Source organism: Ostrinia nubilalis, chromosome 13 (assembly GCF_963855985.1).
Source record: "Ostrinia nubilalis chromosome 13, ilOstNubi1.1, whole genome shotgun sequence".
Classification (NCBI taxonomy): Eukaryota; Metazoa; Arthropoda; class Insecta; order Lepidoptera; family Crambidae; genus Ostrinia; species Ostrinia nubilalis.
Window position 1 is genome coordinate 2,920,155 of NC_087100.1, and position 22,232 is coordinate 2,942,386.

A 22,232-nucleotide genomic window follows, 5' to 3' on the forward strand; every position below is an offset into this window, starting at 1 on the left:
TGAGTATTATTTCGTATGATAGTGTAAAGAAAATAAAAGATTTCCACTGCATTCCAAATGCTGTATTTCAAATACAATAAAAATAGCTTAAATTCTAAACATTTACACAATAACATGAAAAGTACACTTAATACTAGACATCAATACAGTTAAATAAATATATGGCCCCTAGAATCTAATCGTCCCTCCACGTAACAAGAACGTCGTCGGTACGGAATCGCTGCGTGATCGTGGCTTCACTCATTGGCATACGCGTTCCCGACGCATGCGCCAGCGCTCCGGCGTACGCAATCATCACTCCGTTGTCTATGCAGAAGCGTTCGTCTGTCGCGAACAGAGTGCTGCCTCGTTCAGCGCACATAATGCCCATCATCTCTTGTAAGCGCTCGTTGCAGCCGACTCCGCCGACTATGAGAACCTGGAGATAAAAATACTTGGGTCATAGCTCAAGAACACTGAGGTCTTCTGTTTTTTGGTGGCACAGACAAGGTTACCACTGTGCCATCTTGTACAGTGCCAAACTTATAATCTGTGCTGTTGATTGTCCTACTTGTGACCTACTTCAGAGGTAAATCAAAATGAGGGCTATCGTTTTTATACTTAACAGTTGGCACCCCTGGCGATTGACAGGACCTTACTCTACAGTGGCGCCATCTTGATGAGTGCAAATGCGATAGTCCTCCTACCACTTTAGCGCTCACCAGTTGGTGCCACTGTCTTCGCGACTAGCAAGTGACAGGACCTTACTCTACAGTGGCGCTAACTGGTGAGCGCTAAAACGATAGCCCTCATTATGTAGACTAACAAAAAGGTTTGAAGTTCTCAACTAAAAAACTGATCTATCTCATCATCATTTCAGCCATATGACGTCCACTGCTGAATATAGGTTATCTATTGCAACATAATTAGTCCAAGTTCCAGAAATACCAATTTAAAATGGAAAGCCATTAAATATACTTTTGATTATAACACTCTTCTTAAAAAAGTAAGTGCCCACCTCATTAGATCCACAGTGGGCCATGGCTCTCTCCGTGATCTCCACCAACATAGCAAACACTGTCTCCTGAAGTGAATAGCAGAGGTCTTCAGGAGTGTACTCCTTTAGGAGTTCATCTATTTTGTCCTCCATGTATGACAGAATACCTGAGAAGCTTACATCCATACCTGTAATTTTAAAATACATTTAATTCTGTAATTTGAAATACAAAAAGTACAAACAACTAAGAGATTGTAAGAGTTTGAACTTTGAACAATGGGGCACATGAGTGGAAAACATTTTACCTTAAATTATTTTGTAATTTTAAATACATTTTTATTACCTTTTACACTATAGGGAAGGTGTAAATATTTTTTTCCTAATTTAGCTGCCTGTTCAATATTATACCCTGGGCTTGGTTCATTTGATAATTTTAATACTCTTGCAAATCTGAAAGAAACAAACATTAAGACCTAAATCTTACTTCTTACTAATATTATAAATGCTAAAGTTTGTGTGGATGTCTGGATGTTTGTTACTCTTTCACGCAAAAACTACTGAACGGATTTTGATGAAACTTTACAGTATTATTGTTTATAACCCAGAATAACATATAGGCTATAATTTATGATGATCTGTGACAAACGAAATTACACGCGGGTGAAGCCGTGGGCAAAAGCTAGTAATAATATATTTTTAATTGTAGGAGATGCTAAATTGTCTCTTACCTATCCAAGCAGTTCCCTACAGCTATGTCGATAGTCTCTCCAAATATTCGGTATCTTTTCCTGGAGTACGCTATAACTTGAGTGTTTCCTCCACTCACATACAATACTGTTGGGTTGTTTGCTTTGGTTATGAGCCGCCCCATTTCTATGTCTGGATTAAAACAATGTAAGGAATGACATTTGTAAAAATTAAAAGTTGTAGGATACATTTTTATTAGCTACAAAAAGATAACAACTTTGTGTTTTTAGGAAATCTTGAGTGTTTACTATTATTGGATTTTAGCAGTCTTATCCTTGTTTTAACTCTTAACAGATACAACTTCTTTTGTAATCTAAGATCTGCGTAAAATTAAACATTGTCTTATTGGCACTTTTTATTACTATGAAAACTAAGTTTTTTAGAGCTTTATAATAAAGGATACGTCCAATGCAGTGGTTGACTCCCATGATAGGTTTGTTCCACAATTTGGCGCATGTTCTCGCGACTATAGCACCGACCATCAGCGGTGCGCCCATTCCCGGTCCCTTAGTGTAACAGACCACGTCAATGTCCGCGGGACTGACGCCCGACTGGTCCAGAGCCACCTGCAGGACCTCATGGATGTTTGCCTGGTGATGTTCAGCTGTTTCACGCGGTAGGAAACCTGCATTGTCAGATTTGTAACAAATATTTTTAAACTATACAACAATGACAAAGATCATGTTTTTAACGCAATTCTGGTAAAAATGAAGAGCTTTAATAGTAATAATACATAGAAAAGGTTATGGAGATCAAACAGTCGAATGGAAATGTATTAAAAGTGTGTATTTAATTGAAAAAAATAGATAAACACAAACATAACCTTCTCCGGGCGGTGTGATGTATGTTCTCCGGCAGTTAGCCAAAATTTCGCCGTCTTTGACGATTCCGACGCCAAGCTTGTTAGCGCTTCCTTCGAAGCCTATAGCCACAACCATCTTCAATAAATAATTATAGCAGAAAAGAAAGATTAATGAAAAATAACAATGCAGGTTTTTTTCTTCATAACTCGCACAAACTGTCAAAGTCAATGTCAAGTCAAATTGTCTTTTTTTTTTAAAGCTACGGGTTACAGCCTTGGATCTCATCCATACAGCCATGTTTTTTTTTAAATTGTAACTTGACGCATTGGAATTTTAGCCATAAAAATTACTCAACTGCAAGCAAAAAGGGCTAAAGACCAATGGTGGATGCTGCGGGTTGGTTAGCAGCAAACAGTTAAGATTTTTGTAGAAGACCTATCTGTAAACGTAATAAAACTCGCTAGCATTACCATATCCATGTCTTTATTTACTGAATCATATTATAATTGAATTATACATATTGTATTTGTATAGGAAAATCATAAACTTATTATTTACAATAGCATAGCAATCACAACTTTAAGCATTGGCACAATTAAATGTTCTTACAAACTAAGCTTCTGTTTTTTCGTCATTGATTTCATCAACAAAATCCGCCAACATATCCTCGACGGTCACATCCTTTCCTGTCGTTTTATCTGTGACAGCAGCAGTTTTCTCTGGAGATTTATCTCCATTCATTTTAGGCACTTCATTTTCTTTATTATCAGCTTCTTGTGAATTCTTCACCACTTGCCCGCAAGTTATGGGAATATCGTCGGTTTCGTCAGTGCACGGTAGATTGTCGTCTTCCGGTCCATCAAGTCTGGTGACTTCTTTCCCTGTACAAGATAAGTCATAAGCCACTTCCATCGAATGTTGACTGTTCTGCTCTTCATAGAAGTTGGCAGTCTTTGAAGGCAGCTGAGTGTTAAGTGTGTAGATATTGGAATAAGGAGCATCGGTGGTGTCTCCTTCTGTACTAATAGTACTTTCTCCAGTTCGCTGGGCTGATTCACTTCCATTAGCTGTGGTATCCCTACTTTCGTCGCCGTTTCTGGTTCCTTCGCTGGTTAGCGTCGTCGTTTCATCATGGCCTCCCTCTATTTGGCGGGGTTTTATTGTTTCCTGAATTTTTTCTACCGTTTGTATTGCTGCTTCAGCTGGTAAAGGGATATCATGTGTATAATAAGATAAGTCAGTTGGGTTTCCATTAGTGTCAGCTGTATTTTCATTGGTGACAGCAATATTCTCATTGGTGTCCACTGTGTTCTCGTTTGTAGCAGCAACAGTAGTATCAGCGGTGTTTTCCGACGATTCAGTTAGTTCCACGCATTTCTCCGCGGGTGTTTTATGTTCTACATCGTCTTCGACTTCTTGCACGTCGCTGTCGTCATCGCTGATTTCTACTGAGCTTGCCGAATCACTGCTGACGCATATTTGATCAGCAATTTCGATACCATCGTCGACAAGGCGCGGCTTCTTCTTTGACGGCTCGTCGGAGATTGTTATTACTTCTTGACTAGCTTCACTCGCCACAGATTTTTCTGACGGTACTCTGAAATAAGAATTTAAGTTAATTTTATTATTCAGTGTTGTCCTTAGTATGTTAAATTATGTCTTCATGAGCTGGAATATGCAGACCCTTTTCCAGACTAGGAGATAAATAATTTAGAAACTTATAAAATATCTGGAATTCTGGATCTACTACGGTCGTTTCTATACAATGTCGCCGGTCGCAAGTGACCGCCCAAAAATATCGAGTACATAACATCATATAAATAAACATTTCGGGTGGTCACTTGCGCCTGGCGACATTGTATTTATTTATTTATTTATTATTCATTATTGAGCAATTACATATTTGATCCAAATAGCGTCCTAAATCCTCTTTAGGTTTGTCTAGACACTATTGTTCTCTATACAAATAAAAACAAACGTTAAAACGTATAAAACAGCAACTGAAAGATTGTTCAGAATTTTTTTCATAAGACATGTTACCAAAAGCTGAACGTCTAGTATTGTCTATGGTTTCAAAAGTCCACAGAAGGTTCTCCCCACTCACTTGTCAGCTCCCAGCAGAGCCTCCAACGCCTCCCTGTTCCTGGAAGACAGCTTCTTGTTGCAGGGCGGCGGCTGGGCGGGCGGCGCTCGGGCCGCGTAGTTTAGCGAGGGCGGCGCACAGTGCAAGTGGAGACGGATGTCTAGCAGCGCTTGAGAGCAGAACTTCGATATCTGGAGGGATAATATTTGTTACACACCACGAAAAAACAGATATAAAATTTTAAACGGTACATGGTTAGACCTTGCAAAATCAAAAATCAAAATCAAAAATATTTATTCAGTTTAGACCACAAGTGGCTCTTATGAACGTCAATAGAAAATAATAAAAAAAGAAAAGGTAGCCCTTATGGGGCACTTTACATGTCTCCTTATCTTTTGGGCCCTACCAGCGCTTCGAGACAAACATATGGCAAGTGCTGAGAAGAAACGCCGGAACAAACTCAAGGAGGATCTTGGAATAGAGTAGAAGGTATTTGGAATATCTAGAATCAGGCAATGGACGAGAAGTTACATTGATCGAATTTTATTAATCAGAATTCAAAGGATAGTGCCAGGGTCTGGACCAAGTGCTGCCCAGAATCAACCTATAGTGCATTTTGTTCCTCAGGCCTGTACTAATGTGTAAACCGAAGCGCACTGAAAACTATCCCTGGAGTTAAGAGAAAAAAAGAGTTATGTTTTGAATTATTTACACACAAAATATCATCGATGTATACGTACTACGCATAAGATTTCGCGATTGTGGCATTAAATAACACTCGATATGTTGAACTTAACCATACTGCATCCGTACACGTTACTTTAGTGCGATTTAGACATTCTTTATAAAAAATCTAGTGCTGTTTTAATTGTTTGGTAAGTTGACAGAAATTCTTTATTTCCAAAATGAAGCAAGAAGTTTTACCTCGCCCGCTCTGTTGACGAGCCCACTGTACAGCTGCAGGCAATATTGTGTGGGTGGTGGAACATCAGGGGGCGTGGTCTTCCTTAGAGCCTCCAGTACTCTGATTAGACCCAAGGCCCGCTCGCTGGAATAGCTGTCTAGATTGTAGCATTCGCGGACTAAGCGCTCTTGGAATTGCTGGAAAAGAAATGGGCAAAAGATAGTAAATAAAACTGTCCAAAATACTTGTGATTTAGCCCTAACGCTATTATGTAATAAGAAATGTTTCGTCACTTTCTGTCGAATGTTGATTACACAAGAAGAAAAGATACAAAACAGTAGGTAATAACTGCTGTTACCTGATGTGTGGTAGGTTTCAAGAAGACGCCACATACAACAAAGAAAGCCTCTGCGCAATCTAGAGCTGATAGTGCGATTTCATCGTTGGTTTTTTCTGACCTAAACATACAAAAAATATTTTGGTCAGTTATCATAAAATAGTGCTTCTTCGACATATTTTCTACTAACCATTAGTTACCCTTGTGGTTTCCAATTTCTTTAAACTTTTAATTAAAATAATTAACTTACACAGAAACTTTGTTTTTCTCGCCCGGAGAGTGAGAGGCAATACTGCTCTCTTGGAGCATGGAGTTGGCAAGCTTCCTTTTCGCTTTCTTGCTCAGGTTTTTAGTGGACTGGTTGCTCATCTGAAGGAGATAATAAATAGATTAATTATTATTGATAACTCTAACGTTTATAAGGCTCAAGACATGAGTACATATTCGCCTCAACTTTCGTTGAGCGACCTATAACCACACGTGTCGAGGAATCGGCTAATCGATGCGTCGTATAGATCACGTAACAAGAGTCGAGGCCATCAACACAAACAAAGATTTGTATCTGTTTATGTTGTCTGCACTAACGTCTTGCTAGCCAAACTGACAAGTGCTTTCTGTCTCGCTTGTACATTTAAAAAGAGCGAGGTTTATAATGTATTGAATATTTTGACTTAAAAGTATTGTGTTCTGTATTCAAATATTACATCAGTGTATGTGTGAGTACGTATATGCCTCAACTTTTGTTGAGCGACCTATATGCGCCGCGTCGGACTTGGCTAAGGTAGGTCATAGGTGAATACTGTCGTCATTGAACTCACAGTGAGCTGCACAATATGCTTGACCGGCGTGATGTCATCAATAAAATGCTGAGTAAGCTCATCCTCCCAGCTTCGTCCTCGGGAGGAGTCGGCTAGACGATGCGTTGAGAGGGTCCGCAGCCAGCGGCGCAGTGTGTCGTATAGGTCACGCAACGAGAATTGAGGCCATCAACACGAGCAAAGCACAGCAAACTGACAAGTGATTCCTGTCTCGCGTGCAGACATATAATAAGAGCGAGGTAGCTAGTGTACTTATTCGATATTTTTAACTTGAATGTGTAATGTATTGTTTATCTTCTGTAGTCAATTTCAAATATTACATCTGTGTTCGCCTCAACTTTCTTTGAGCGATCTATACGCGTTGTAACATTCTTGACTAAAGTTAGTCATGGGTGAATAGTGTGAATACTGTCGTCATTAAACTCACAGTGAGCTGCACAATATGCTTGGCCGGCGTGATGTCATCAATAACATGCTGCGTAAGCTCGTCCTCCCAGCTTCGTCCTCGGGAGGAGTCGGCTAACCGATGCGTGGAGAGGGACCTCAGCCAGCGGCGCAATGTGTCGTAGGCGCCGCGACGGACTTGGCTATAAAGTAGTGTTGCTTAATAAGGCAGTTGAAGCGACTCCAAACGCGGGTGTACAAAACTCGACCAATGAGGTCGTCAAAGAAAAAAAGAAACAATTTTGTTTTATGAAACAACAATTTACTTGTTTTTTTTTTAACTGACTCTGGCTCCCATCTCATAAAACTCATTTATTTTTGCAAATAGGCTTATTAAAAAGCACTTTTACACGTCCCAATGTTAACCCTACCACTGCTTCGGGACAATAAATGGGCAAAAAGGTGCAATGGAATAAATGAATTGTAAGTACATAGTTATGAATCTTGACTTACCTAGATTCTTCATTTACGTTTTCAGAGCTCCATTTCAATGTTAGCATCACAAACTTGAAGACCAAGGCCGAGAAAGGAATAAGATTTGATCCTAAGCTGAAAAACAAATCAGATTTAGTCTGAGAACAATCTTTATACAGTGTTGTAGCAATTATCTTCCCTACTGTGCAATGTGTGACAATTTAAACCTTACTCACCATGCAATAAGGGCGTCTAACGTCCGTAGAGCTTGAATTTTAACTGAAGCAACTTTTGCCATGTCTTGAGTCTGCTTGGCTCCACTTGAAATGCTCAAGGCACGGACTATGACTTCCAGGATTGCTTGGGGTGGAATTGGCTTGGCCACTGGGTAGATTTCTCTGTTGAAAAAAGATTTTACAAAATCAAATTTAATAGTCATTTGGTTAGTTACTATTAAACCAATAAATTGGCAACTTTATGGGAGAGCAACCAACTAGAAAACTTTAGTATTTTTATGCTTTGTTGTGGACATTTCTCCTTATTGACCAAATTGATGTTTCTTTAGGTTCTCTATTCTATAGATAATCTTTTCATATTCAACACATTATCATCCTATTCAAATCCCATGTGACATGCAATAAATATTAGAATCGGAATTCATTTAAAATCTGCCCAAATATTATACACTGTGTTAGACCTTAGAAAAAGGAAATTTTGTAGAATAACTCACACTAATGTAGCTTGGAGGAACACAAAGACATTCCTAAGTCGTGTGTTCAACAGTTGCTGCTTGCTGACACCATTGTCGTGTGTAGTGGGCACCGAGTGGATTTGTTCTAATGCCACGAATAGTGGCAGTGAAGCTGATGTCTGCAACTTTAGTTTCTGTAATGATAATGGTATGGTAAACTATTTGTTTAGTTTTATGTCTATATCTACTGGCTGAAATAACTATTAGCTGTTTTCTTCCTTTTTTTTATGATATAGTAGCAATGTTTAGAAAGAATTATTTTTTTTGGGCATATTAATCACCACATTATAAGATTTAAATAAATATGTTAATTAAGTTGTGAGAGAAATACAGAGTAATAATAACAGTCTTACTTGAATATTTCCAGTGTTCTGGTACATATCCACAGTATTTGGGAACATAGCACTCAGAAGGTTGTGTACTGCATTGTTCAGAACAATCAGGTGTTCCCTCCAGCATGCTTTCGGTGTGGCATTCTTCTCTTGAGATGGCCGCACCTACAAAAAAGAATTATTGTAGACAATAAAATTAAAACAATGGCCTGGCTGTATAAACAAGGCCTCTGCCCTTTCCTTCAAAAGGAAAGAATGAAAAAAAAAAAAACAGACAACATCATTATTGGTAAATCTTAAAAATCACAAAATAGGAAAGTATTCTTACTTGTTGTAAAGCATGAGCACATTTTGCTGCTTCAATAACATTAAAATAGTTGGTAGAGTCTAAAAAGTTTGTCAAATATGTCTCAATGGTGTTTCTGTGAGTACCACAGAACTTTGGAAACCTGAAATTAGAATTCTTAATAGATTGTATGCTTTGAATAATCATTTCAAACACATTTATATCTTACGTTTTCTACGACATATTTAGGCTATTTATTACATTACTACATCCTGATTTTTTGAATGATAACATGGAGATTTTCAGTATGGTTATAATATTGTTATAGGTTACGATACCGGTTGATGATATTTTCTAGCGCCTGCAACCACCTATTACTGTCTGTAGCTGCATGTTTTGTTAAATTCTGGAAAAATGTTGATAGCACTTCTTTTACTGCATCACTATTGTTAGGATCTACGTCCCGGACTTTGTTCAAAATTTGACCTAAAACATTCGAATAAAAATCAATGTTCCGTGCGTATCAAAAATTAAATAGCTGTAGCAGAAGAATGGTTGCTTACTCATTGTAAGATTGATACGTAGTTAGAAGATTTTTAATATGACTAATTAAATTAAATATTAACTTTCACACTGTAAACAATCCAAAACACGTGAATATTTTTTTCACATTTTGACAGTTTACAGCAGTGGGTAGACACTTCTCATACAAAAACTAGTCTCTATATGTAGCAATTGATATACAACCTTATCCCTTAAGCAATAAAGTGCATTTTGGATTGATTTCAATATAGCAGGGGAACCCGCGGATCAATACCACCATACTAAAAATAATTGTTAGTGTTCTTAATGTTGGTAGTATTGTTAGTTTGACAAATGAAAAAAAATGTCTGTCAATTGAGTTTGAGTTTTTAACCGGCGAATTGATTCGTGTGAAGTTATTTTCTCAGATTTGGTGCAATATTACTGTAAATAAACTTTTCTGTCGTTTACGTTGAGTTGATTAAGTTCTTCCGTATCGGGCGTGATAAAGTTTGCTGTTCAGTGTTTTGTTTTTTGTGAGATAGAGACTCTTTTAAATAAGCTGTGTTTCAACTTCTACAGAAGTTTAAACTCTTATTTACTTTTCTGTTTAATGGGTATGTTATCTACTTACTTGAAATATTAGATCTATTACAAATCTATTTTTCATTAAAAACAACCCTATGTGATGAAAATGTAAATGTACTTTCAAAACTGGTAAATGCATGAACCAGGGCATTGACACTGGTTGGAGAGAAATTATAGGCTTTGTTTAATTAATACCTATTTCATTTTAGGCTTCTACTGATAATGGAGAGTAGAAACAACAAGAAGTGCGTTATTTGTAATAAGAGGCGAAGTCGTGGTGGATCACCCTTACTTTTGAGTAGGTTTCCTCTGGATTCTGACCGGTAAGTTTCTAATAACACTCATTTATTACAAGATAATTTTAATGATTGTGTAAACTTAAAGGCTGGGATTAATATTTTTAATCATACAGTAAATAACCATAACCAATTTTTAATTTCAGTATTTTGTTTCGTACTCTGTAAATGCATTGCATAACAATACTAAAAGAAATTAGTTGATGAATAAATTTCAGTTTGTTATTCTTTTTCTTTTCTAATAGGTATTTCTTATTTCAGTTGTCGAATGTGGGTTAAAAATGCTGGCATAGAAGACTTAGCATATGTACCTATTGAAAAGTTACACCAACTTAAGTTTGTTTGTGGTGGGCACTTCACTCCTGAATCCTTCAATGCCAAAGGAACTCGGCTGAAGAACTCAGCTATTCCAACACTGGAATTGAGCAATCCCATCTTGCCAGATGAAGTTTTGACAGAGTTTCCTCTTCATGTAAAAGACTCCAATAAAGAAAACCTCAAGACAGGTATGATGATGACTTCAATTATTTTTTTTAAATGTAATTTACTATCTATCAATTTTTCTGAATTATTTAGATGTCTTAATTAATTTTCTTTGGTTTCCAAAACAAACCAACCGAATGCAATTTAACAAGGTTCTTTCTTTGTAAACACAAACATGTGTTGTATGCTTATCAATAAATAATATATAATTTCAATTATTAATTATATCTATACTTTGTTACAGTTCTTTCGTTCGTTTCAGCCAAATGACGTCCACTGCTGGACAAAGGCCTCCCCAAAGGTTTTCCACAATGAACGGTCCTGCGCTGCCCGCATCCAGGCTCTTACCGCGACCTTTACCAGATCGTACCTCTACAGTCGTCAGACCTTTACAGTTCTTTATGATCATTCATATTGCATTCCAAAGAAGTCAAATCCAGTTGAACGAGGTATGTTTATCTAAAATTATACTAATAATATAAAAAGGAAATATTTAATTGTTTGTTTGTATTTGATCGGCTCCGTAACTCGAAGCCAAGATAGCCTAAAGTGCGGGTTAGAACCCCACAGCTTGAATATTGTAGTAAACCCACTCGTAACACAATTTAGCTTAGAATGAGGTGTTGAGTTAGAGGGACTTTAGTAATTTGTGTAATACAAATTCTTCAAAAAAACTACCGGACCAATTTGAAAAATTTTAGGCATTCTACATTAATTAGCCAGGTCAGCTAGTTTAATAATATTTTTAAGCTAGTAATTTTTAATGTGAGCAAGACATGTACTAGACTGATTGTACCCTAAAGTTGGGTAAGAACATGACATTTTATTACCCAATTCACATTTCATTTTCTGCTTTCAGTTCCCCTTACAACTACAACCAAACAACTAAATTCAACATGTTTGGGAGCTGTGGATATACCAGATTCTGGTATTTCTGCGAAAACAACTTTTGAACCTCTTCCTTCTACTTCCAATGCACCAGAACATATGACCTATAAACCAATTACTCATGGTAAGTGTACAAACTAATTATTTACCTTCTAAAATATGCCTTCCCTCAAACTAAAGAATGCCACCCTGGATGCGTTCTGCAGTCTGCAGTCAGGTCAAAATGAACTTATATGTACAACATTCTAGGTCTCTGTACATTTTATATTAATGCGATTTGACCGTGCGGATACGAACAAAGAACGCAAAGCACACGTGACTGATTGCCTTATCACGACCACTTACAGATTGTCTTGACATACCCGCAGACCGCATCCAGAATGCAGAACATTAAAACCTCTAAATGCCTTTAATTTAATATTATGTCATTGTTATTGAAGGTGGGCCCACGCTTCATATTTTATGAGAAGAGCTATCATTATCCTGTCTTTGCATTTTTTTAAAACTTGATAATGATTGATTGATTTGGAAATAATATGTTTCATAAAACAACTAAATAAATTTTAAACTAATTAGCATATTTATAATATTTCAGATGATAAAAACATTTGCCATCAAGATGCACAGGCAGAAATATTAGTCCACAGTTATAAAAGACCTAAGAAAAACATTGAAATGAAAGGTAAGATAAAACATACCTAATTTAAAAAACTAAGTAAAATTGCTGATTAATTAACCAATCTTCAATTCAATTTGCTTTAATGTTGTTTTTTTACTAATGGATATGTTTTTATTACAGACACTTCATCAACATTTACAATTAAAGAGAAGAGGCTTTGGCGACAGTTACAAAATGCAAAAAAAACAATAAGGAATATAGCGAAGTCAAGAGTGAATTTAGACAAGTTAGATTCGGAAGTGCTGACATCGTTAGTAAAGGATGTAGTGCAGAATAACAAAAAAAAGTCACAAGGAAAAAGGTGGACTTTAGCCAACAAAATATATGCTTTGGCTATATTTAAACGGTCCCCTAAAGCATACCGCTATATGCAAAAGCTGTTTACGCTACCAAGCACTAAAACGCTCCAAAGGATTTTAAAAAATATACCAATGGAGCCTGGTATAAATAAAAATATAATTGATATGTTAGAGGCAAAAGCATCAAGTATGCCAAAGGAAAATAAATATTGCTCGTTAATATTTGACGAGATGGCGTTAAAGAAACGGATAATTTATAACGAAATTGCTGATAAAGTGGATGGCTACGTGGATTATGGAGAGGGCGAGAACATGGGACGAGAAAAGAAAATTGCAGACCATGCGTTAGTGTTTATGATACAGGGTGCTAAACATAAATACAAACAATATATTGCGCACTATTTTGTGGAAGGCACAATATCAACAGCAAAACTGGCAAAAATTATATCGGACATCATCAAAAAATTAAAAGAAATCGGATTTGTGGTTCTAACAACAGTTTGTGATCAGGGATCTACAAATATAGGAGCTCTTAACATGTTAAAAAGAAACTGTGGACAAGGCATAGATAGCAACTTTTTCTCTGTAAATAATGACAAAATTTTTATAATCTATGACATCCCTCACTTGTTCAAATCATTACGAAACAATTTCTTTAAAAGTGGAAATATGTCTTTCGATGGAAAAATTGCACAATGGAGGCATTTGGTAGTTGCAGAAAAACACAACAGAAATTTTTTAAATTTTAAAAAACTGAATAGTACCATTGTAAATTCAACATTCAAAACTAAGATGAGGGTGAAGTATGCTGCGCATGCTCTGAGTAATACCGTGGCAGCTATTTTAAAAATGATGGCATGGAAAGAAGTTTCTGATTGCAATGATACAGCATTTGTGATTGAACAGTTAGATAAACTATTTGATTGTACAAATGGTCCATCATCTTTAAATGACGTAAAGAAAGGGATCCGGGAAAATGTTTCCACATCAAGTAATCACATTGAGTCTTGGACCTTTTATACTGATAAGTTAAAAACCATAAAATTTATAACAGCAGAAAACACGATACTAAAAAATGTTAAATGCGTAAAGGGATATCAAATATCTATCAAATCCTTAAACGATATTTGGGATAAGTTAAAGAATGAAGGGTTTAAATATATGAACCTTAGACAGTTTAACCAAGACTCTCTGGAAAACTTATTTGGAATCATTAGGCAACACAGTGTAACCAATAGAAATCCCACTATCACGCACTTTACTGCAGCGCTTAAAACAAGCATGGTTACTGGGCTGAAAGTGCCTCATAGCAGAAGTGCTAATTGTGAAGCAGACAACAATAAACATATGCTGGAATATAAAGACATTTTAAAAACTAATTTAAAAGCAACAGAAATAAAAATTAATGTTCAAAATTCCACAGACACTGAATTTTATCCTGTGTTGTCTATCCCGGACCCTGAAAACTTAGAACAGCCCATTGAAAATTTGTGTAGCCTTGAAAACCAACCAGTAGTATATGTAAGCGGGTATTTAGCTGCCAAACTATTACAGAACAGTTCTTGTTTAATTTGTGAAGAGTGTTTGAGCGTGAAAACTCCTGTTGACAATGATTTGTATGCATATATATCTCTTCGCGAATGGTGGCATGATAAAAAAAGTCTCGTTTATCCAACAATTCAATTATGTACCACCGTAAATGAAGCTAAACAATTTTATCATGACCATATTGCCGACCAGATATATATGGAAAATGTTGGAAAATTCATTTTCTTAATGTTGAGTACAAATTGTAATTTTAGTTGGTTTAAATGTCAACAACATAATAAAGAAATTTATGATAAGATGTTTAAAATATTAAGTTACCTTTTTCTAAGAAAAAGTTGTAAAATCATTAATGACAGCTTCATAAAAAGTGAAAACAATTTTGCTGACAAAAGTAAAAAAGCACAGCAACAAAGCATTGAAAAGTAATCTTGAGGCTGAGGTTCGATCAGCTGATAAGAAAATTAAAGATGTTTATAAATAAAAATCCTATTTTTTCTTAGAAAAAGTTGTGAAAATAAAAGTTTACAAAATTATCATTTCTGTACTTTGTTATAATATTCAATAATTCCTCATGCCTACAACTGCTATGTCATGTTCAATACTTATTGTAATATACCTATTTTATATCGAAATAAATAATTTACGTTACAAAAGTTCGTTTTACTTACACATAGTATAAAATAAAAATAGCATTAAAATATTGAAAGTTCCTATACTAGATATCGATATGCAATTACAACCCTAGCAAAGTATCGATAATCGATAAGTTATTACGAACGTCACTAATACTGTCAGAAAATAATGCATTATGTTGGTAGCTCCGCCTGTAGTTTGTGCGGTTGGTAAAGATTTGCGGGTCGTTCTCTAAAATGCATATGTGTGCGTGAGCTCAAAAAATATCTATGGAGTGCCGTCTCTTACTCTTTTATGCTCTTTGGTTTACAGTACATGTCATAAGTTTTTTTTTCTCAACATAAAAAAGTTCTTCTTCTTTTTTGTTCTTGGCAATACTCGTCGAGGCCGACTTGATTTGTGCCATTTTCATGTGAGTGTGGGACGAGTTAAGAAGAGGGACCAAGTGGGATGGGACTTGGGCTTGGGCTTGGGATATTAGGTGCGGTTGAGGTCGTATAAAATACATAAATTTAATATATAAAATATAAGTTTAAAGTTTTATAGAGTGGTGCTTAATGAATTTAACAAGGGAATGTACATATTTTTTATTAGTAATACTTAAAATAGATGAAAGATTGTAAGGAAGGGGGGCTTTGTTTTTAATTAATATACTATGTAGGGGCAGAGAATTATATAGAGTACAGTTAAATAGAATATGTTCTATACTACCTTCCTCCAGGCCACAATCACAAATTGAGGAATCTAAAATGTGAAGTTTCGCCAAATGCGCTGGAATAGAGCAATGACCAAACCGTAAACGGGATAGAGTGGAAGTGATATCCTTGCTTAAACGGAATTTTGAGAACCAAGGCTTCAGAGAGACACTTGGTTGAAATTGGTGAAAAAATTTACCTTTGTGTTGGGAAGAACTTTCCCAATCCTGACTCCAGTCTTGTAGCATAATATAGCGCGGAATCGAAGCCAGATCCTGACAGTAAACACTCTTATTATTATAGCCTTGTCTTGAAGCAAGCTTTGCCAGTTTATCAACTGATTCATTACCTTTAATACCCGAATGACCAGGAATCCAGGCCAACTTCACACTTAACATCTGGTCACGGCATTCTCTTAATTTACATTTCACCAATAATGATAAAGGGTTATACAAATTTTTATTGAAAGGGTTCGCCAGAAGAGATTGTAGAAAACTCAGAGAGTCTGATAATATCAGAGAATTACTTATTTTCTGCTCTAAAATGTACTTAATACATTCCAAGATGGCCAAACCTTCGCCGCTATAATTGGAAGCCAAACTTGGATACTTAAAAAGTTTAAAATAACCTGTAGACTGTCTTAAAAAGGCAGATCCGACAAAGTTATCAGAGTTCAAGTCAAAATCTTGATCTGGTAATACGGTTTTAGATGCATCAGTAAAAAATATTTCATAATCTGGGGCATTCTGCTGAATGTAGCGTTGTATTTCTTGATTTGGGTTAATAGTGTCTTTACCAATGCCTATAGAGAGAGATACATCTGGTTCAAATAGAATATCAATGAGTTGATAATGAAATAACGGATGACACGGGAACTTAAGTATATCACCATCAAGTTGAATAAGTTTACGGTAGCTAGAAACTAAATGTGGCACACGCTTGTTACGCCAGAAACTATTGTTACCGTTGATGAATTCGTTTAGAGTTTGAAGTTTGCCGAAGAGAGGATGGTCTGTGAATTGGGCAGTTTTAAAGATGAACCTGTCTGAAAGGTATTGTCGACGCATGTTCAATGGAGGATCTGCACCCTCTACCTGCAAGGCGTTGACTGGTGTACTTCTCATAGCACCAAGTATAATTCTGAGGCTACGGGATTGTACCAAGTCAAATTTCCTAAGGGCAGTGTTACAGGCCAAGCTGTTCGTGAAGGAGCCGTAATCTAAAAGACTTCGTACTAATGCGTTGTAAACAAGCTTAAGAGTCGTAGGATGAGCACCCCACCACACCCCTGAGAGAGCTCTCATGACATTTAAACCTTTCTCACATTTGTCCACAGTGTAGTTGATATGAGATTGGCCATTACATTTACTATCAAACTTCCTTCCCAAGAAAAAAATTTCATTAGCGATGGGAAGCTGATTGCCATTGACTTTAATAATTATATCCGGAATCAACCTTTTCCTAGAGAATACCACTATAGTACTTTTTGAGACGGATAGGGATAAATCATGCTTTGATAACCACAGGGATAGGTTGTTTAGAGATTCTTCTAGTGTCGAGGAAGCCGTAGCAATACAATTATCAACTGAGTATACTAAGACATCATCAGCATATTGTAGAATTGAACAGGAAGGGGCAATAACGCGTTCGAGTTCACTAGTATACACATCGTACAATAGAGGGCTTAGGACGGATCCTTGAGGGACACCTTTCCACAAAAATCGCTTGATGTTATCAGTACCAGGAACTCTCACAGTAACCATTCGTTCAGTAAAAAGATTGAAAATGAAATTTGTAAAATTAAAAGGGATTTGTAGCGATTCTAATTTTTGTTTTAAGATTAATAAATTAACATTGTCATAAGCGGACTCTATATCTAAAAATGCTGCTGTTACTGATTTATTTTCTGAGAACGCTAGAAGAAGGTCTGTAGAAAATATACTCAAACTATCCGCTGTACTTTTACCTTTTCTAAAACCAAACTGAGTTTTACCCAACAAATTATTTCGCTCTAAGAACCATTCTAATCTATTTTTAATTAAGTGTTCGGCAATTTTAGAAAATACGGATGCTAATGCTATTGGCCTATAAGAGGATGGTTCTGCAGGATTTTTGAAAGGTTTAAGAATAGGAATAATAATATGAATTTTCCAAGCAGAGGGAATTAAGCCGGATTCAATTACAATATTAATAATATCTAACAAATAACAAAGAGAAGGCGCAGTAAGATGTGATAAAAACGAGTATGGAATGCTGTCTTGGCCAGGGCAGGAATCTGATACATGCTCTAAAACTAATTTTAGTTCTCTCATAGAAAATGGCGAGCTAAAATAGTCGTTAGAACAGTTATTATTAGAAAGTGAATATGTGTAAGGCATTTGAGTAGCGTTAGGAACGTAGTTAGGAGCTAATTTGTTTGTAAAAGCATTTACCCAGTCTAAACTAAAAGAGTTACGATTTGCGATTGATAAAGAAGATCGAAAACGTTTAATATTGTTCCAAACAATAGTGAGTGGAGTGTCTGGCGACAAAGAAGAACAGAACTTTTGCCAGCCAGCTTTCTTTTTTTTCCTCAACAACCGCTTGGTTGCAGCAGTAACATTTTTTAACTTTAAATAGTTTTCCATACTTAGTGAATCGCGACATGCTTTTTCGGCATCTTTTCTTTTTTTAATAGCCGCCGTGCATTCTGGATCCCACCAAGGCGGTGAGGGTAATTTATTGTTGGCAACATTTTTACGTTTAAAAACTGCATCAGCTGATGATTGAATGGCTGACACTAAGCTGCAAAGAGCATAAAAGAGCTAAGCTGTCAAATGAGTTATTGAGGTTATCTTTACAAACTTTCGGCAATAACTTGACTTTCTGCTCAACAGATATGCTAAATGAATACCAATCACAATTGTTTAGAATATATTTACGCAAGGGAGGAAGTGGATCTACAGAACGGTTGTTCTTTGGTAACGTAATGACAATCGGAACATGGTCACTACCATAAGTGGATGATAAACATCTCCAACTCAGACTCAAAGATAGCGTAGGTGAACAAAGTGAGATATCGACAAAACTTAAAGATTGGCCGGGACAGGGTCTCCTTGTTGCTGAACCATCGTTTAAAACGTACAGATTTAACTCGTCTATAAGCTCCACAAGATCACTACCAAATGAATCATTGACTGGTGCACCCCAAAGAGAATGGTGTGCATTAAAATCACCTAAAATTAACACAGGCGCAGGAAGAGATAGGATTAAATTTCTTAAAATCGGAATAACAGATGAATCTTTGCAAGAAATGTATACAGACAGTACTGAAATATCCCCAATTTTTGCAGCTACTGCATTCAAGTGATTATTATTGTAGGAAGGAAGTGCTAGTGATGTAAATAAGTAATGTTTTTTAATCAGTAGAGCGGCACCACCCCACCCATCATCTCTGTCATCTCTCAAGACTGAATAGCCACGAACTCTAAAGTTATAGCCTGGCTTCAGCCAGGTTTCAGAGACAGCTATGGCAAATGGCTGGTGTTGGTTAATTAATGTAATGAGTTCAATTGTTTTAGACGAAATGCTTCTACAATTCCACTGGAGGATTTGATCCATTTTTGATAATGTTATAAATAGAGACTGACAAGTTGTTAATTAAAGAAATGGCAACGGAGTACGGTAATGCAGAGTTAACTATAATATTAATCAATGAAGACAGCAGATTATTTAGATCCTGAGAGGAGACAGAGTGAGAGTCCCCTGCAGATGAGGGCTCAGACAAGAAACCACAACCATTTTGTGGAGATGGAATATGATCAATTAAAGACTCGTGTGCTTTCTTGTCATAGCCTGGTGGGAGCTGAGTAATTCTTTTCCTATTTATAAAAACTGTCTTTTTGTATGAATTTTGTTCTGTTACAGGTTTTGAAGGTGAAGGTGATTTGGGAGAACTAGCTGTGACATCTGAGTAGGACTTAGTGAATGGAAACTGTTTAGAGGCTTCTAGATATGATACTGTGTTAACTGACATATAATGCTTTATGTTTTTTTGTCGTATAAATTCGGGACAGGTTTGTTCATTTGCTTGATGTTTCCCTGCACAATTAATGCAGGAAACATCTGTCTCGTCGCAATTAGAGCCTGAGTGGTCCCCGGTGCATTTAAAGCACCTGGGTTTGCTTCTGCATTGAACCCTGGTATGACCAAAACGACAACAGTTAAAACACTGAATTGTTGGGAATATGTACTGGTCAACAGGCAGTGAGGAAAAAAAGGAATAAATTCGGGGAGGAAGAGCTTGACCATCGAATGTAAGGACTACCGTCTGAGTGGGCAACCATTTAGGGCCTTCAAGTGATGTAACTTTGCGGCTAAGCCGGCGAGACCGAATGATTGGACCAAAGCCTTCAGGAACTCTTAAATTTCCTACAATCTCTTCATGCGACCATTCGCAGGGAATGCCTTTGACAATGCCCATTTTGGTGATATTGTATGTTGGGATAGATAAAACATAATCATGTAATATAATTGGATTACACAAAAATGAGTTTGCCGCACCAGGTGTTTTGAATGTCACTGCCAATCGATTTCGCCCTATTCGTTTAATGCCATCATCCAAAATATTTTTTAAATTATTTCTGAATAGAAAATTCCCAAATTTGATGGGGTGAAGAGTGGAGCCAGAGTTGGGAGTTTCTTTTTGTTGGACATGTACCAGAAAAGGACCTGCATCCTGATCCTGGTAATTGTTTCTGCCTATTATATGGTTATTCTGTTGAGAATGTTGGATCACCGGAACTGGAGGAGCTTGCGTTAAAATTTCTTGAAAAGCAGTGGTAATGTGCATTTTAGGAGAGGATTTGGTCTTTAATAAATGTTTGTTAATTTTTTTCTGAGTTTTTCTATTTGTTACTAGTTTAAATGACTCAAATTCTTTTACATGTTGGTTAGATATGAAATTATCAGCCTCTATTAAGGTCAATAAAGGATTGGACTGAGATTGTGGAGTGGCTGGGGGAGGATCAGGGTCAGGAGCTGGTTCCGTCTCCATAGTTTATGAATATGCAAATGGACTTACCCCTATATAATATATACACTAATCACACTAAATTACTAATTTACAACAATTTTTTTACAAAATATACACAAACTAACAATAAAATACGAATTAAATAAAAACAGATAGACCGCCCTTTTCAACTTCCCGCCAAAAAGTCCATAAAAAAGTTCAAAGGTTCTCAAAAGTTTTTGGGTATGGTAAGTTAAGATTTCGCCAAACTTTAATGCAATGGTTATAATACTACACATCTTGTTTATGGTTTATTCAGGTATTGTGATGGATCATCGGTAAAATATAACTGTCAGTGGAGAAAAGGCGAGGCGTTGTTTTTTGGATTATTTTTGTATTAAATTTTTAATTAATCTCATTAGACTGTGTAAAATTGCTATTTATTAATTATTCTGAAGTACACTGTATCAGAATGGCTACTTTGGATGACAAAATCTTAGGTGAAAAGCTACACAATTACTGTAGTAGCAGTGAAGACGAAGGTGATTCTGAGTACGAAGATAGCAGAAGTGGAGACGAAGAAGGTAACCCGCCTGCTCCGCAGCAGAGTGCCGCACCAGCGCCCGTCAACAGTTGGAATGGCACAGCCAGCAACACTGGCCCCAAAGGAGTTTTGGAAGACTGGCGAAGATACAAACAATTGGAAGCTGAGAACCGTGCAGAATTGGAAAAAGAACGCATCGCATTAGCTAAAAAGCTCACATTATCTGTAAAACCTGAACGAGAAGAGGCTGAAGAAAAGAAAATAGAAGAACTGGAAGATGAATTGAATGAGTTGGCTGATGAAGACTTTTTGCTAAAGTATCAACAACAGAGGATGCAAGAGTTGATGAATCAGTTACAGAAAGCACCCAAATTCGGTAAAGTGGTGACTTTGAATACTCAGGATGAGTTTTTGAATGCAATCGATAAAGAGGACCAGAAAGTCACAGTTGTCATTCATATTTACAGCAGTAAGTCCATAGCATGTGAGACTATGGATGGTTGTCTGAATGTGTTGGCAACAGAGTACCCTATGACGAAGTTTTGTCGTATATCAGTGGATGTGACGGGTCTGAGTCGTCATTTCCGTGTTGATGGGGTCCCTGCGCTGCTTGTGTACAAAGGTGGTCAGATAATTGGAAACTTTGTGCAGCTCGCCACAGAGTTGGGAAATGATTTCTTTGCCACAGACGTAGAACGGTTTCTTATAGAGTACGGAATGTTACCTGAGAAGTAGTGTAATTTATTGTTATCTGCTTTAAATGCAGTATTATCACTTACTATGGCCTTGAACGCATGATGTCAGTGTCTGTATGATAGACAGTAGACTGTACCTAATTTTTGTTCTTAAAAACACTAACATAATGTTTATTATTAGTTGGTATATTGTGGTGTACAAACTTTATCTTGTTTGTGACTTGTCACCCAATTAAAATAGAATATGAATTAATTTAATGTCTCTTTGTAATTACAGTTCTGTTTATCCTTGAATTGATTTTGAACATGTTTTATTGGTAGGTGATACACTACAGAAACATACACTTAACTATTTAAGGTTTTAATGTAATTAGAATGTTAGAATGTAAGATTAGTTCTGGTATTTTTTTAGATAATCCATATTTTTTTAAGTTCCTGGCAATTTTTTACGTCCACCATACTTTCGGCTGCACT

At 36.5% G+C, this 22,232-nt stretch overlaps 3 protein-coding genes and 1 long non-coding RNA gene across 4 annotated transcripts; 2 read left to right on the forward strand and 2 right to left on the reverse strand.

The window, feature by feature from the left end:
- Positions 1 to 47: 47 nt before the first annotated feature.
- LOC135077112 (probable tRNA N6-adenosine threonylcarbamoyltransferase) lies at positions 48 to 2,741 on the reverse strand. The gene is made up of 6 exons (XM_063971679.1): positions 2,547 to 2,741; positions 2,127 to 2,348; positions 1,705 to 1,855; positions 1,320 to 1,426; positions 998 to 1,164; positions 48 to 418 (listed from the first exon to the last, which is right to left on the reverse strand). The coding sequence occupies exons 1-6, from the start codon at positions 2,659 to 2,661 to the stop codon at positions 176 to 178; spliced, it is 1,005 nt and encodes a 334-aa protein (XP_063827749.1). The 5' UTR covers positions 2,662 to 2,741; the 3' UTR covers positions 48 to 175.
- A 251-nt stretch (positions 2,742 to 2,992) lies between these two features.
- LOC135077399 (uncharacterized) lies at positions 2,993 to 9,576 on the reverse strand. The gene is made up of 13 exons (XM_063971936.1): positions 9,459 to 9,576; positions 9,234 to 9,381; positions 8,938 to 9,058; positions 8,631 to 8,774; positions 8,257 to 8,411; positions 7,763 to 7,924; positions 7,566 to 7,661; positions 7,096 to 7,255; positions 6,101 to 6,219; positions 5,872 to 5,971; positions 5,534 to 5,710; positions 4,631 to 4,800; positions 2,993 to 4,123 (listed from the first exon to the last, which is right to left on the reverse strand). Exons 1-13 carry the CDS (start codon positions 9,460 to 9,462, stop codon positions 3,139 to 3,141), a joined length of 2,541 nt encoding a protein of 846 aa, XP_063828006.1. The 5' UTR covers positions 9,463 to 9,576; the 3' UTR covers positions 2,993 to 3,138.
- Positions 9,577 to 18,336: 8,760 nt separating this feature from the next.
- On the forward strand, positions 18,337 to 20,399 carry LOC135077401 (uncharacterized). The gene is made up of 2 exons (XR_010258454.1): positions 18,337 to 19,259; positions 19,433 to 20,399. It is a non-coding gene; the product is annotated as an uncharacterized LOC135077401 (long non-coding RNA).
- Positions 20,400 to 20,876: 477 nt separating this feature from the next.
- LOC135077403 (phosducin-like protein) lies at positions 20,877 to 22,135 on the forward strand. Its single transcript, XM_063971938.1, has one exon. The coding sequence runs from the start codon at positions 20,992 to 20,994 to the stop codon at positions 21,796 to 21,798; it is 807 nt and encodes a 268-aa protein (XP_063828008.1). The 5' UTR covers positions 20,877 to 20,991; the 3' UTR covers positions 21,799 to 22,135.
- The last annotated feature ends 97 nt before the right edge of the window (positions 22,136 to 22,232 follow it).

Coding starts and splice junctions, on each gene's coding strand:
- LOC135077112 (XM_063971679.1), bottom strand. CDS start 2,661: ATGGTTGTGGCTATAGGCTTCGAAGGAAGCGCTAACAAGCTTGGCGTC. Junction 1,856..2,126: donor AGTCAACCACTGCATTGGAC/GTATCCTTTATT, acceptor GTTTTAATCCAG/ACATAGAAATGGGGCGGCTC. Junction 1,427..1,704: donor GTAGGGAACTGCTTGGATAG/GTAAGAGACAAT, acceptor TGTTTCTTTCAG/ATTTGCAAGAGTATTAAAAT.
- LOC135077399 (XM_063971936.1), bottom strand. Junction 8,412..8,630: donor AGAACACTGGAAATATTCAA/GTAAGACTGTTA, acceptor TTATCATTACAG/AAACTAAAGTTGCAGACATC. Junction 5,972..6,100: donor GAGAAAAACAAAGTTTCTGT/GTAAGTTAATTA, acceptor TTGTATGTTTAG/GTCAGAAAAAACCAACGATG.
- LOC135077403 (XM_063971938.1), top strand. CDS start 20,992: ATGGCTACTTTGGATGACAAAATCTTAGGTGAAAAGCTACACAATTAC.